The 16,067-nt window shown below is 20.4% G+C and overlaps 2 protein-coding genes across 4 annotated transcripts in view; one reads left to right on the plus strand and one right to left on the minus strand.

Moving 5' to 3' along the window:
* Positions 1-2,742: 2,742 nt before the first annotated feature.
* LOC127290953 (calcium uniporter protein, mitochondrial) overlaps positions 2,743-16,067 on the minus strand; it is a 95,758-nt gene continuing 82,433 nt past the window's right edge. For both annotated transcript variants that reach the window (XM_051319810.1, XM_051319811.1), the window contains 5 exons: positions 10,738-10,911; positions 10,330-10,448; positions 10,064-10,207; positions 8,192-8,395; positions 2,743-7,245 (listed from right to left, as the gene is read on the minus strand). In XM_051319810.1, the coding sequence (XP_051175767.1) occupies positions 6,928-7,245; positions 8,192-8,395; positions 10,064-10,207; positions 10,330-10,448; positions 10,738-10,911 (959 nt within the window). In that variant the 3' untranslated portion in view covers positions 2,743-6,927. The remainder of the gene's footprint in view (positions 7,246-8,191; positions 8,396-10,063; positions 10,208-10,329; positions 10,449-10,737; positions 10,912-16,067) is intronic.
* The window catches only part of LOC127290952 (protein javelin), a 51,204-nt gene continuing 49,369 nt past the window's right edge, over positions 14,233-16,067 (plus strand). The window contains exon 1 of one of the 2 annotated variants that reach the window (XM_051319809.1): positions 14,233-14,450. The gene's annotated coding sequence lies outside the window, so the exon portion shown is untranslated. The remainder of the gene's footprint in view (positions 14,451-16,067) is intronic. The other variant, XM_051319806.1, reaches the window with a different exon arrangement.

Consider the following 16,067-nt stretch of genomic DNA (forward strand, 5'->3'; position numbering starts at 1 on the left):
CTTTTTAATTTTTTTTTTTTTTTTTTTTTTTTTTTTTTTGCACACACAAATTGGACTGAATAATAATATCAATTATTTATTTATTCATGATGTTCACAAACATTCGAAACAACAAACGATTTTTCACACTTTGCATAGTTTTTTTTTTTTTTTTTTTATTTATTCATTAATAATAATTAATTATTATTATTATTATTATTATTATTAAGGTAAATGAGCAAATCTTTTTAATAGCGATATTTTTTTTTCATTTTAATGACTAGTTTTCGAATCTTTATTATTTATTTATTTTTTTTTTTTGATTCGATGTCAAATTTTTTTTTCTTTTTTTTTTAAATGCAATAATTTTTTTTTTTTAACAATATTATTATTTCTCGACAAAAATTGTTTTTTTCTAAAAGGTGATGAAAAAGATTTTTTTATTTTTTTTTTTTTGAAACGTTGAATATGGAATTTTTTTTTTTTTTTAGGAAATAATATTGATTTTAATATTTAATTTTTTGTTAATATTTAATTTTTAATAAATTTTTTTTTTTTATTTAAATATTAAACAAAAAATACAAAGTTTAACTAATTTAAAAAAAAAACAAAAAAAATATATTCCACGAATATTCCAGATAAAAAGATATATATTTTTTATAAATAAACAATGAAATATTCCATGAATTATATCAATGAAAAATTATTCTTAAATATTTTACTAAATATATATATATAAAATATATTCCTAAAAAATATTTAATTAATATTTCATTAATATTTCAGAGATATTCAAGTCAATATTCCGGGAAATATTTTTTGGGAATATTCTAGAAAATATTCTATGAAATATTACACGAATAATATATTAATATTTTTGCAATTATGTTATAAATAATTTATTTTTCATTTATATTAAACCAAATATTCCTTAAATATTCCATTGAATATTTTATGTATATTCCACAAATATTAATCAAAAAAATATTCCATTGAATATTTTGTGAATATTCCACAAATATTAATCAAAAAAATATATCATTGAATATTTTGTAAATACTCCATGAATATTATCAATAAAATATTCCATTAATATTTTGTGAATATTCCATGAATACTATCCAAAAAAATATATTCCATTAATATTTTGTGAATATTCCATGAAATATTTTCAAAAAAAAAAAATATTTCAAGAATATTTCCCATAAATATTCCACAAAAAAAATTCCAAAAAATGTATTTGACGAATATTCCATGAATATTCCATTACTATTATCCCAAACATATTCCATTGAATATTTTGTGAATATTTCCCGAATATTAATTAAAATAATATTTCATTGAATATTTTTTGAATATTCCATGAATATTATCAGAAAAAAAATATTCCATTAATATGTTGTGAATATTCCATGAAATATTTTCCAAAAAAAATATTCCAATAATATTTCCCATAAATATTCCATAAAAAAATTCCCAAAAAAATATATTTGACGAATATTCCATGAATATTCCATTAATATTATCCAAAAATATTCTATTGAATAATTTGTGAATAATTTTTTGAATATTATCAAAAAAATATTCCACTAATATTTTGTGAATATTCCATGAAATATTTTCAAAAAAAAAAAAAATATTCCATGAATATTTCTCATAAATATTTCATAAAAAATTCACAAAAAAATATATTTGACGAATATTACATGAATATTCCATTAATATTATCCAAAACATATTCCATTGAATAATTTGTGAATAATTCTTTAAATTTTATCCAAAAAATATTCCACTAATATTTTGTAAATATTCCATGAAATATTTTCAAAAAAAAAAAAAAATATATTGCATGAATATTTCTCATAAATATTTCATAAAAAAATTCACAAAAAAAATATATTTGACGAATATTACACGAATATTCCACGTTATATATTTTAAATTGAATTTGATTTTTTTTTCCTTTTAGAAAATAACAATTTAGTCGAAAATAGTCGTATACACCTTATTTTAAAATTCGAAATAGTTTAGGCATTGCTTATAGTAATAGTAGGAAATAATAATAATGATAATAATAATAATAAGAATAATAATAAAAATAATAGAATAATTTAAAAAAAAAATTATATTAAAAAAAAAGAATAATATTTCACGTGTATTATTATTTTTGATATTTTTCATTAATAATTAATTATTATATATTTTTTTTATTTTTTTGCTATTATTAATTATTATTTATTTATTATAATAATTAATTATAATTGATTTCTAATTAATTTATAATTAATGAATAAATAAATTAAATTAATTAAAATTAAATATATTAATTAATTATGTAAATAAAATAATATAATATTAGAATATTAAAAAAAAATTATTATCATTTTTTTATTATTATTATTATTATTATCATTTTATTAATATTATTAAAGATTAAACAATATAATATTAAGCTCGGAGAAAAATGGCATAACGACGAAAGATCATTCCGAAAATAATGTATGTATACAATATTTCTATTATTTATAATAAATCTATTTATATTTATATATGTATATATATTTATATTTTATTTACAAAAATCGTTCGGGGTCGTTAAAAAATCACGGGAAGAAAAGTATTTTTTTTTTAATTATATTTTTAATTATAATATTTATGTATATATTTATAAATGTATAGAACAATTAATTTTTGGAAGCTGTACAATAATAATAATAATCATTTCAGAATATTTAACTCATCATGTCATTTATACTTTCAGCGTTTTTTTTTTTTTTTTTATTTTATTTTTTTTTTTTTTAATGTTATCACGCTTTGTCTCATACATTTTTTTTTGCGAATTTTAATGTTGGATGGCAAATTGTAATTTTCTTTTTTTTCATTCCAATAACAAAATAATAATTATACAATAATTGGCACTAGTCACATTTTAATTATTTATTTTTTTCTTCTTCTTCTTCTTTTTCATCACCAACAAAAATTCGACTTTATTACCACAAATAAAACATGAAATATTCCATTCATGTACAAGGAATATTTAGGGAATATTTCAAAAATATTTTTTTTCAATTAGAATATATGGAATATTCGAATAGATATAATTTTGGAATATTTGGATGCAATATTCCCGGAATATTTTAAAGAAATATTTCCAAAATATTACTGCAATATTTTAGGAATATTTGGATGAAATAATCCCGGAATATTTTAAAGAAATATTTCCAAAATATTATTGGAATATTTCCATAATATTACTGGAATATTTCCATAATATTACTGGGATATTTCCAAAATATTACTAGAATATTTCCAAAATATTACTGGAATATTTTATGAATATTTGGATGAAATATTCCCGGAATATTTTAATTAAATATTTACAAAATATTACTGGAATATTTCCATATTATTACTGGAATATTCCCAAAATATTACTGGAATATTTAAGGAATATTTGGATGAAATATTCCCGGAATATTTTAAAGAATTATTTCCAAAATATTACTGGAATATTTTAGGAATATTTGGATGAAAAATTTCCAAAATATTACTGGAATATTTTTAAGAATATTTAAATGAAATATTCCCGGAATATTTTAAATAAATATTTCCAAAATATTATTGCAATATTTCCAAAATATTACTGGAATATTTTAGGAATATTTGGATGAAATATTCCCGGAATATTTTAAAGAAATATTTCCAAAATATTATTGGAATATTTTTGGCATATTTAGATGAAATATTCCCGGAATAATTGAGGAATATTTAATGGAAATATTCCCGGAATATTTATAAAATATTACTCGAATATTCAGAAATATTTTAAATGAAATATTTCCGAATAATTTTAGGAATATTTAATTAAAATATTCCTGGAATATTCGAAATTGTTCTTAGACACATATTTTTGGAATATTTCTATTTGGAAATATTCCCTAAAATATTTGGAATATTTGTTTGAAATATTCTTGAAATAATTACAAGGAATATTCGAAATTATTCTTAAGACATATTTTTGAAATATTTCTGGGAATATTAATGCAGAAAAATTTGGAAATATATTTTTTTTCTGTAATATTAACACTATAAAATTGAAAATATTTACTGAAATATTTTGAAATAATCCATAGTAATGTCAATGGAATATTCCTTGTTAAACAGATTTTTTTTTTTTTTTTTTGTTGTTTTCCGATGAAAGATTTATTTATTTATTTAACTTTTTTTTCTTGTTTAATATACAGGAAGACAATAGAAACAAAGAAATTGAAAGTTAAAGAGATAAAGAGTGTGAGATAGAAGAAAGAGTGTTAAATGATGAGATTCCTATAGAATTTTTTTTTATTATTATTTTTAAAGCCAAGCGAAATTTTTTTTTTTTTTTTTTTTTTTTTTTTGTCTTAAAGTGTAGAAACAATTTTTTTTCTTCTTTTTGAATTGAAATATTTATTTCTATAAGTGCAAAGTGGTTTTATTTTTTTTTCTCTAAATTTTTGTTTATAATATTTATTTTCTCAATAAATCTAGCTCATTATAATATTTGAGTGTATTTATTAATTTTTTTTTTTGTAATGTGAAAAAAGTCTAAATCTCAAAAAGTTTTTTAAAAGCCATTCTTTTTAAAGAGATATAATATTTAAATATAGTTAACTAGATTGAGAGGCGAGTTTTTATATTTATTTAAAAAAAAGAAAGTTTCAAAATTGTCGATATGATTTTTTTTTTACAATATTCTACGAATTTGATTTTATAGTGATAAATAATTAGTTTCATCTAGTGACGGAATATTTTATCGTTAAAATCATTTAATTTAGATATTAATAAAATCGATATATGTACATATCGATATTTTACAATAAATAATAAAATTGATATTCTTAATAATTTTATAATTAATACAATATTTTCATTATTTTCAATATTTTACAAATTCTGAATCGATATATCGATAATAATCAAAATACTCGATACACAAAGTAATAGAAATATCGATATATTGAAATAATCGATACACGAAATATTGATATATCGAAATATTGATATATCGAAATAATCGATATATTGAAATAATCGATATATCGAATTAATTAATCGATAATCGAAATAGTCGATACGCTAAATAATCGATAGTCAAAATAGTCAATAAGTTAAATATTCAATAATCGAAATAACTAATATATCGAAATAATCGAATATCGAAGTAATTTATATATCGATAATTAAAATAATCGATGATGGAAGTAATCGATAATCAAAATAACCAATATATCGAAATAATTGATATATTGATAATCGAAATAATCGATGCTAAAAGTAATCGATAATCGAAATAAACAATGTATCGAAATAGTCGATGGTCGAAGTAATTTATATATCGATAATCGAAATAATAAATGGTCGAAGTAATTTATATATTGATAATTGAAATGACCAATATATCGAAATAATCGATAATTAATCGAAATAACTAATATATCGAAATAATCGATACTCGAAGTAATCGATAATCGAAATAGTCGATACGCTAAATAATTGATAATCGAAATAACCAATCGTTGATCGAAGTAATCGATATATCGAAATAATCGATATATCGAATTAATCGAAATTATCGATATATTTATCGATTTTTAAAAATTTTCAAAAAAATTGAAATGTTTTGTAAATTGAAAAAAGTGAATAAATCGTCAGTTGAAAATATCAATGTTCAAACGATGTTATAATTATTTAAAAATCGAGATATCGATTTTCGATTGTTTTTGAATATTCCATCACTAGAATCGTTGAAAAATATTTACATGAAAAATTCTTTTCGCTACAATTATTATAGGTGAGAAAATGCGTATTCATTTATATTTTTTTTTTTTTTGCCTTTTTTCGGACGGATAGAGAAATTTTTTTTTTGGAATTTGTGAAAAGCGTGTATTATTTATTAGAGTTTGCAAAGATTTTGTTTTTAAAATGTTTTTTTTTTTTTTTGCAATATTTTTTAGGCTTCTAAATTTTATTAAATATATTTTCTATAAAGAAAAATTTCTTTTTTTTTATCTCTTATATTTTTGTTCCGCGTACCTATACAGATTTTTTTTGTTCTTTTTTTTATACATATATATATATATATATACTTAGTCATTATGAAACAAAACAAAAAAAAAAAAAAAAAAAACATTAATATTAACAAACAGAGAAAAATAGAAAAAGAGACAAAAATTCTTTTTCTTATAAAAGAGTAAAAAAAATTAACAGCATCATAGTTAATTTATATAAGTTATGAAAATTAATTATTATAATTTGAAAAATTTTTTTTTTCTTCTAAATTTTTTACAAAAAAAAATTTTTTTTAATTACTTTTCGATGCCAAAAAGAAATTTAAAAATTAATTTCCTGCAAGGCGATCGATTATTATTATTGTTATTATTACTATTATCGATCGATTATCACTGTCGATCAATTTTTTTTTAAAAAACTTTTTACCATTTTTTTTGTCAATCATTTGCGTCGATCATTTTTTTCCGTCCCCTCAAAACTATTTTTCAAAAAAAAAAAAAGAAAAAAAATTAATTAATTAATTCAAGAATTTACAATCCATCTTTGATTTTTGACCAAAAATTGAGAAATTTACATTTAAAAAAAAAAAAAAATATTTGGTTTCCTTTTTTTAATTTTGGTTTCCTTTTTTTAATTTTGGTTTCCTTTTTTTAATTTTGGTTAATTGAAAATTTAAATTTTTGAAAAGTTTAAAAAAATTGAATCTAAAAGCAAAAAAAAGCAAAAAAAAAAAAATCAAAACCAAATAATTTAATAAAATAAATAAATAAATTTTAAATAGAAGAAAATATATAAATTTTTGAACATATTAAGGATTGTAAATTCCATTATCGTAATAAGTACAAAGGAAGCATTTTTTTCAAAATTTTTAATTTTTTTTTTTGGTTAAAACATGTAAACTTATCTATGATTCGAGGGAACGGAATCTTTTTCTTTTGTTTCTTTTTTTGGACTAGGACTTGGACTATGTGAATCGCTGCTTCGCGATCGTGATCTCGAGCTAGAACTCGAACTTGAGCTTGAACGTCTTTCAATGTGTTTTTCAATTAAGTGCTTTCTATCCCAAAGGGGGCCGCGAATTATTTTTAATGTTGTCTCCAGCTCGTAGGCCTCGTCTTTAAGTTGATTGTAGCGCACTAAATCGAAACCAACTTTTTTCGCCTTCTTGTGAAATCCAATGAGCAGTTGACGATGTAACGCTACCGGTAACATGTATTCCTTAAAAAAGAAAATCAGAATCAGGTATCTCAAGTCTCAACGGTCTCAATAGTCTCATGTCTGAATAGCTTCAAGTCTCAATAGTCTCAAGTCTCAATAATCTCATGTCTCAATAGTCTCAAGTCTCAATAGTCTCATGTCTCAATAGTCTCATGTCTCAATAGTCTCAAGTCTCAATAGTCTCAAGTCTCAATAGTCTCAAGTCTCAATAGTCTCAAGTCTCAATAGTCTCAAGTCTCAATAGTCTCAAGTCTCAATAGTCTCAAGTCTCAATAGTCTCAAGTCTCAATAGTCTCAAGTCTCAATAGTCTCAAGTCTCAATAGTCTCAAGTCTCAATAGTCTCAAGTCTCAATAGTCTCAAGTCTCAATAGTCTCAAGTCTCAATAGTCTCAAGTCTCAATAGTCTCAAGTCTCAATAGTCTCAAGTCTCAATAGTCTCAAGTCTCAATAGTCTCAAGTCTCAATAGTCTCAAGTCTCAATAGTCTCAAGTCTCAATAGTCTCAAGTCTCAATAGTCTCAAGTCTCAATAGTCTCAAGTCTCAATAGTCTCAAGTCTCAATAGTCTCAAGTCTCAATAGTCTCAAGTCTCAATAATCTCAAGTCTCAATAGTCTCAAGTCTCAATAGTCTCAAGTCTCAATAGTCTCAAGTCTCAAATCAAAAGACTATTGAGACTCGAGGCAGTTCCAATAGTTTTAAGTATCAATAGTCTCAGATCTCAACAGTCTCAATGGTCTTACACAAAATTTTTTTATAGATAATAAATTATCTACTATTTATTATTTTATTTATTATAATTTCTATAAAAAATTTTTATTAAAAATATTAATTTTTATAGAATTTATTTATATTATATATATAAAAAAATTTTTTTTAATATTAAAAAATTTTCTTATTCTCTAGAAAGGTGTGTGTTTTGAGAAGAAATGAAATTGATAAACTTACTTGTCTTGTTAGGAGAAAATAAACGTACCAAACTATCGCAGTTCCGTACGTGACAAAATATGTAACAGGCTCCATAATATCCCATGAGTATTCCCACCATGTTAGTCGTGCCAAAATTCCAAATTGCATCGACATTAATATTAAACCGGCCCAGGCTGATAAATTTGCCCTTTTCGCCGCAGCCATTTCAATTTCTAATTTTTGCTTTACAAAAACAAAAAAAAAATTATCAACATTAATAACAAAATAAATAAATTTTGATTTTTGTTTTACTAATAACGTTGATTTTTTGTGATTTTTAAATAGACAATATTGTTGTTAATTTTGTTTTTATATATTGTTGTTATTATTTTATTGTTATTTTTGTTATTGTTGTTGTTTTTATTGTTGTAATTTTGTTATTGATGTTATTTTTGTGGTTTATATTATTGTTATTTTTATTGTTGTTTTTATTATTAGTATTTTTGTTATTGTTTTTATTGTTGTCATTTTGTTATTATTGTTATTGTTGTTTTTATTGTTGTCATTTTCTTATTGTTTTATATTTTTGTTGTTGTTTTTATTGTTGTATTTTTGTTATTGTTGTAATTTTTGTCATAGTTGTTATTTTTGTTATTGCTGTTGTTTTTATTGTTGTAATTTTGTTATTGTTATTGCAGTTTTTATTGTAATTTTTTTATTGTTGTTATTTATGTTAGTGTTATTTTTATTGTTTTTATTATTGTTATTTTTGTTATTGTTTTTATTGTTGCAATTTTGTTATTATTGTTATTGTTGTTTTTATTGTTGTCATTTTCTTATTGTTTTATATTTTTGTTGTTGTTTTTATTGTTGTATTTTTGTTATTGTTGTAATTTTTGTCATAGTTGTTATTTTTGTTATTGCTGTTGTTTTTATTGTTGTAATTTTGTTATTGTTATTGCAGTTTTTATTGTAATTTTTTTATTGTTGTTATTTATGTTAGTGTTATTTTTATTGTTTTTATTATTGTTATTTTTGTTATTGTTTTTATTGTTGCAATTTTGTTATTATTGTTATTGTTGTTTTTATTGTTGTAATACTTTTATTGTTTTATATTTTTGTTATTGTTGTTTTTTTTGTTGTTATTTTTGTTATAGTTCTTGTTTTTATTGTTTATATTATTGTTATTGTTATTATTATTGTTGTTACTTTTGTTCCTGTTTTTATTTTTGTGATTCTGTTATTGTTGTTGTTTTTATAGTTTTAATTTTGTTATTGTTGATTTTATTGATGTAATTTTTTATTGTTGTTATTTTTGTTATTGTTGTTGTTTTTATTGTTGTAATTTTGTTATTGTTGTTTTTTATTGTTTTATATTTTTCTTATTGTTTTATATTTTTGTTGTTGTTTTTATTGTTGTATTTTTGTTATTGTTGCAATTTTTTTATTGTTGTTATTTTTGTTATTGCTGTTGTTTTTATTGTTGTAATTTTGTTATTTTTGTTTTTTTGTTTTTATTATCATTGTTATTGTTATTGTTTTTATTGTTGTTATTTTTGTTATTATTGTTGTTTTTATTGTTGTAATTTGGTATTGTTATTGTTGTTTTTATTGTTGTAATTTTTTTATTGTTGTTATTTTTGTTGTTTATATTATTGTTATTGTTTTTGTTTTTATTATTAATATTTTAATTTTGTTTTTATTGTATTTGTTGTAATTTTGTTATTGTTGTTTTTTTTTATAATCATTGTTATTGTTATTTTTTTTATTGTTGTTACTTTTGTTTTTATTATTATTGTTGTTGTTTTTATTGTTGTTATTTTTGTTTTTATTATTATTGTTGTTGTTTTTATTGTTGTTATTTTTGTTTTTATTATTTTAATTTTGTTATTATTATTGTTATTGTCTCACCTGTTCTAAAGGGTCCAATTCTAAATTAACAATTTCCAATTGTTCTAAAACTATTTTTTCCAAGTCCGCTTGATGCTCTCTAACATTAAGTGCATCATACATTGTTATCATTGTCTGAATATCAGATAATTGTTGTATTTTCTCCTAAAAAAAAATTTTTTTTTTTGTAAGAAAATTTGTTAAAATATAATAATATAAAAATATATACACATATATATATATATATATATATATATATATATATATAGGGAAAAAAAGTTACTTGCCATTGGTTTAAATTGATTAATTGGTGGTGTGACTGTGTAAACATTGTCATTAATAATTAATGTAAAATCCTCCTCTAATAGAGTCTCGATTGTATTACTCAAACCTATTCTTGTACCGTCTGTAAGAAATAGAAAAAAAAATTTTTTTTTTCCATTTTCATATAATTGAAATATATTTTTTAATTTAAATTTTTTAAAAAAATTTTATTTAATTAATAAACAATTTAATTAACAATAAATATATTAGTAAATAAATTAATATTAAATAATTAATTTGTCTGACAAATATGTTAATTATATAGAATAAAATTGAAAAAAAGATAAATTACCATTAGATTAATTAAATTAGATAAATTAATTAAGATAAATTAAATAATTTTTTATAAAAAATTTTATTTGTTTTCTCACCAAGGGTGGTAATTGTTGCTCTATCAATTCCTCGATCCTCGCATTTTAACATTTCGAGAAAATCGCCAACAGTATGTGTAATTGGTTTAAGGGTGAATAGACAACTTTCTCTTCTTGACGGTAATGGTACTTTAATTCTTGGAAGACCTCTATGATATTCGACTAGAACCTCGGCTGAAAAATGAAAAAAAATTTTTTTTTTTATTTATTCATTCCATAAAAAAGAATAAATAAAGAATTTTCAAAAAAAAATAAATAATGAGAATTCTTCATTACCGACCGCTGATAAAGAAGAATTCTTCATTACCGACTGCTGATAAAGAAGAAATCTTAATTACCAACAGTCGGTAAAATAGAAATTTAAATTATCTACTCAAATTTTGAAAAAATAAAATCATTTTCACTTAAAACTTATTATTTAAGGTTTTTGAGGTCGCTAATTACGAATTTGAAGTTATTTTCAAAATTCAAAATGGCGGATCCAAAATGGCGATAAAAAAATTTTTTAAACTAATTATATTTGCTTGAAACTTGTTACCTGGGGGGTTTTTCGGCTCGCTGATTACGAATTTGAAGTTATTTTCAAAATTCAAAATGGCGGATCCAAAATGGCGACAAAAAAAAATGTTAAAACTAATTAGATTTGCTTGAAACTTGTTACCTGGGGGGTTTTTCGGCTCGCTGATTACGAATTTAAAGTTATTTTCAAAATTCAAAATGGCGGGTCTAATATGGCGGAATTTTTTTTTTGAAAATTTATCCAATTTACTGAAAACATGTTCCCTGGGGGGTTTTTGGGGTCGCTGATTACGAATCTGGCATTAGATTTACAAAATTCATAATAGCGAATAAAATATTGTTAAATTTTTTTCTCTAATTCACTGTGTTTAGAAAAAATTTGTCTTTTAAAAAAAGAGAATATTAATAAAATCAATTAAAACATCATTAAAATGAAAAATGGACAATTTGTAGGCATATATATTTGTTTAAATAATTTTATATTATAACTTTTCTTCTATGATTAATTATTTTTCGTGAGAATTATTATTATTATTTTTTTTTTTTTTTTTTTTTATTTTATTTTGATATATCGTCTTGATGCAAAATAAAACAATGAAATGTTGTTATGATGTTTTACCAAGAAAAATTCTCGCGTGATAATCATAGACGCACAAACTATCGAGAGCTAGGCCGCATAACCTGGTTAAGAGTTTGTTGATATGAAGGAAAAGGTATTAGAGTGTGGCAACATCAGCGAAAATGAGTCGAATGGGACAGTAAGCAGGACGGAACCAAACACGATAATATAATTTCGACTATATATATATATATATATATATACAATGTGTGATAATGATAATATATAGTAACACCAAAATATGTCTCATATAATTAATTTATTGATAATAATTGAAAATTATTTTTTCCTTTAAAAAAAAATTAATTTTTTATATAAAATAAAAATAAAAAAAAAATAAATTCATTATAAAATAATTAAAATGAATTGAAAATTAAATTAAAAATTAAATAAGTACCAAAATTAAATTCATATTTTTTTTTTCAAAATTATTATTTAAATTTTTTTTCATTCTTCCTTTATTGAATTAAAAAAATAAAAAAAAAATAATATATTAAAATAGAAAAAAAATTAGAAAAAAAAATGTTTTTAAAATCTTTTTTATTAATAAAATAAAAAAAAATTTTTTTAAGAGAATTTTCTAATATAGAATAGAAATAAATTTGAATAATTTTTTTTTTTTTTTTTTTTTTTTTTTTTTTTTTTAATAAAAGTTGTATAATAAAATTTTTGTCATTTTTATAATTTTAAATATAAGCGGACAATTATTGCATAATGATCGGATGTAAAATAACGGAAGGATTTATGGTTTAGTGGGAATCAAGCAAATAGCAGCTCATTTCTTGCGCAATGGGCCCAAGAATGTGATACAAAAATATATATATATACATATATATACTATTCGTATAGCATGCAAATTTTATTTTGTTCTGGTTGAATAAATTAGATTGAAAAATCGTTAAAAAAATTTTTTTTTTTTTAAACGTAAACAAAAATAATTTTGTTGGATGCAATTTTTTTTTGTACACGAAAAAATAATGAAATGGTAAATTTTTTTTAATTACCATTTTACCCCTTATTGTTCAGTTACATGTTCACTTTCACCCCGTACACAGGTGTATTACCATACAATAAAACAAAGAGAATAAAATAAAAGATAAATTTTTTTAAAATTACCATTTTACCCCATATGTTCAGTTTTACCCCTTTACATGTTCATTTTTACCCCGTGCACACTGTTTTAGCTAACAATAAAATAAAGAAAATAAAATTTAATAAAAGGTAATTTCTTGAAAATTACTATTTTACCCCCTATGTTCAGTTTTACCCCGCATATGGTGCTTTACCTCAAAATTTACTAAAGAAAAAATAAAATAATGAAATAGTTAAAATTTTTTAAAAATTACCTTCCCCCCCCCCAGTTGAATGTTCATTTTTACCCCATATATATGGCATTTAACCCCAAAAATTGTAATAAAGAGAATAAAATAATGAAAGTTAATAATTTTTTAAATTTACTATTTTACCCCGTTTGTTTAGTTTTACTCAGTTCACTTTTACCCCGTATACGATGATATACCCCACAAATACAATAAAGAGGAATATAATAAATAAAAACGTAGATAAAAATTTTTATTACCACATTACCCCGTTTCTTTTGTATTACCTTGTTGAATATTCACTATTACCCCATATATGATGATTAAGCACAAAATTTTAATAAAGAAAATAAAATAATGATTAATAATGAAATTTACTATTTTACCCCGTTTATTTAATTTCACTCTGTTAAATGTGTTCACTTTTACCCCGTATATGATGATTTATCACATAATGTAATAAAGAGAATAAAACAACGAATGGTAATTTTTTTTTTAAATTACCATTTTGCCCCTTATATTTGTGATTTTACCCCCTAAAATATAAAAGAAAAAATAGGAAATTTCTAAAAATTACCATTTTACCCCGTTTACTGACATTTACCCCTATTTAATAATAATTTTGTCCTAAAATATAATAATATAATATAATTAATAATAAAAAAATATAATAATAAATAAAATAATTATTATTTTACCCCGTATGTTCAGTTTTACCCCGTATATAGTGATTTACAATAAATTATTTTTTTTTTCTAGAAAATTTAAATAAATTACTGGTACTATTGATAAATTATTATTATTATTATTATTATTAGTATATCACAATATACGGGGTAAAAGTGAACAATGTGATGGGGTAATATAAATATTTTAAAAAAAAGAGGCTTTATTTTGACCAATACTGCATTTTTCATTGTATGGAAGTGGCAAAATGAATTATAATTTTCTCTATATACACTATAAACACACATTCTCCACTAACACCTGCTACTTGTGAACCTTCTCGTGAAAACTTTTCACAGATTCATCAGTATGACGTGAGATCTTGTTCAATTAATAAGTTGCGCACATACTACTATTTTCAAAAAAAAAAAAAAAAAAAAAAAAAAAGAATAATCGCGTTATTTAAAATTGTTTCCATTTTTTTTTCATATCGAAAAAAATGTTTACGTATTTTCGGGAGTGATTTTTGTTTTTATTTTATTGACATGTTCCGGTAACAAGTGAAAAGGGATTTTTTCCCCTCACTATAGGTGTGTATATATTTTTTTAAAATATTAAAAAAAAAATTTTTAAACAATTTTTTTTTTTATTAAATAATAATAATATATCAATAACAATAATATTATTTTAATAATATAAAATAATAAATAAATAATAATAGTATACTAATAATAATAATAATAATAATAATAATAATAATAATAGTAATAATAATGAATTTTGAAAATTTGTGTCAAATGTGAGGGTAATTTAAAAAAAAAATTATTATTAATATTAGTAAAAAAAATGTACTTTTTTGTAAATTATAAATAAGATTTAAATAAATAATTAAAAGATTGAATATTTTATAAAAAATTAAATAATAATAATAGTAACAATAAAAATATTAGTAATAAAAAAATAATCATAATATAATAATATAAATACAGATTTAATTATTGTTGTTTAAAAATATAATAATTTTCAAAAAACAATTTGAATTTGAAAATAATAAATAATATGAAAATTAAAATAATTAAAATAGTAATACATAATAATAATAATAACATTAGGTACATTATTTACAATAATAAAAATAATAGTATTAGAAAAAAAAAATAGTTAAAAAAAAAGATTCATATTTTGTTTTCATTTAAAACGTTGGGTCAAAACCAAATGGTTAAGACCCTTTCTGGAAAAAGTTAACGTAGGAATTACTTTAGTTCTTTCAAACATAAGTGAACAGTGCTACGACACGAGTTTATATAGTCTTGAGATCGAATATATACTAGTGAGAGAATTTTAATTGGTCACGCACCTAACGTCATTTTGGAGAATTAATATGTTATACATTATCGATGCCAATCTACATTATCGACGAACGATATTAGTATTTTAAAAAAATATTTATCTGTTGTAGAAAATCTTATCCTACTTTCATAACACAAATTTTTAAATATATTTTTTTCTATATTTTTAACGAATAATAATAATAATAATAATAATAATAATAATAATAATAATAATAATAATAATAATAAAAATTATTCTTATTATTATAATAATAATTTATAATAAAATTAATATAATTATTATTATAATTATAGTAATATTTATATAAATTAATTAAATTAAATTAATTATATAACAATAATAATAATAAAAATTATTATTATTATTATTATTATTATTATATAATATTATATAATGTTAAATATTACAATATAATTTATAATAATATATAGAATATAATTATTGTTTATTATATTGTAAAAGACATTTAAAAATTAATTAATATTACTATTTAAATTAATATTTATGTAAATAAAAAATAATGGAATCGAACCATATTAATTATAATAATTAATAAAAAAAAATAAACTACTAACATTATTGATGATATTTAGTATTATAAACGTATTATATATTCTTTAGTATTATATACTATATTTTTTATAATTTATTATTTTTGTAATTATATTGTTCGAGTGAAGTGGCAAATATATATAACTTGAAATATTCAACTTGTTTATGAGTATAAAAAGAATGTCGCCACCATGCAGCAAGTAAATGAACTACTACGTAGTTTTCTACTTTATTATATGAAGATATAAAAAAAATGGTTAAAAAAAAATTGTTTTCATAAAAATTTTTGAAATGATTTTTTT

The sequence above is a fragment of the Leptopilina boulardi genome, unplaced genomic scaffold (assembly GCF_019393585.1).
Source record: "Leptopilina boulardi isolate dan_hultmark-lab unplaced genomic scaffold, ZJU_Lbou_2.1 LbouV2_97, whole genome shotgun sequence".
NCBI classification, from domain to species: Eukaryota; Metazoa; Arthropoda; class Insecta; order Hymenoptera; family Figitidae; genus Leptopilina; species Leptopilina boulardi.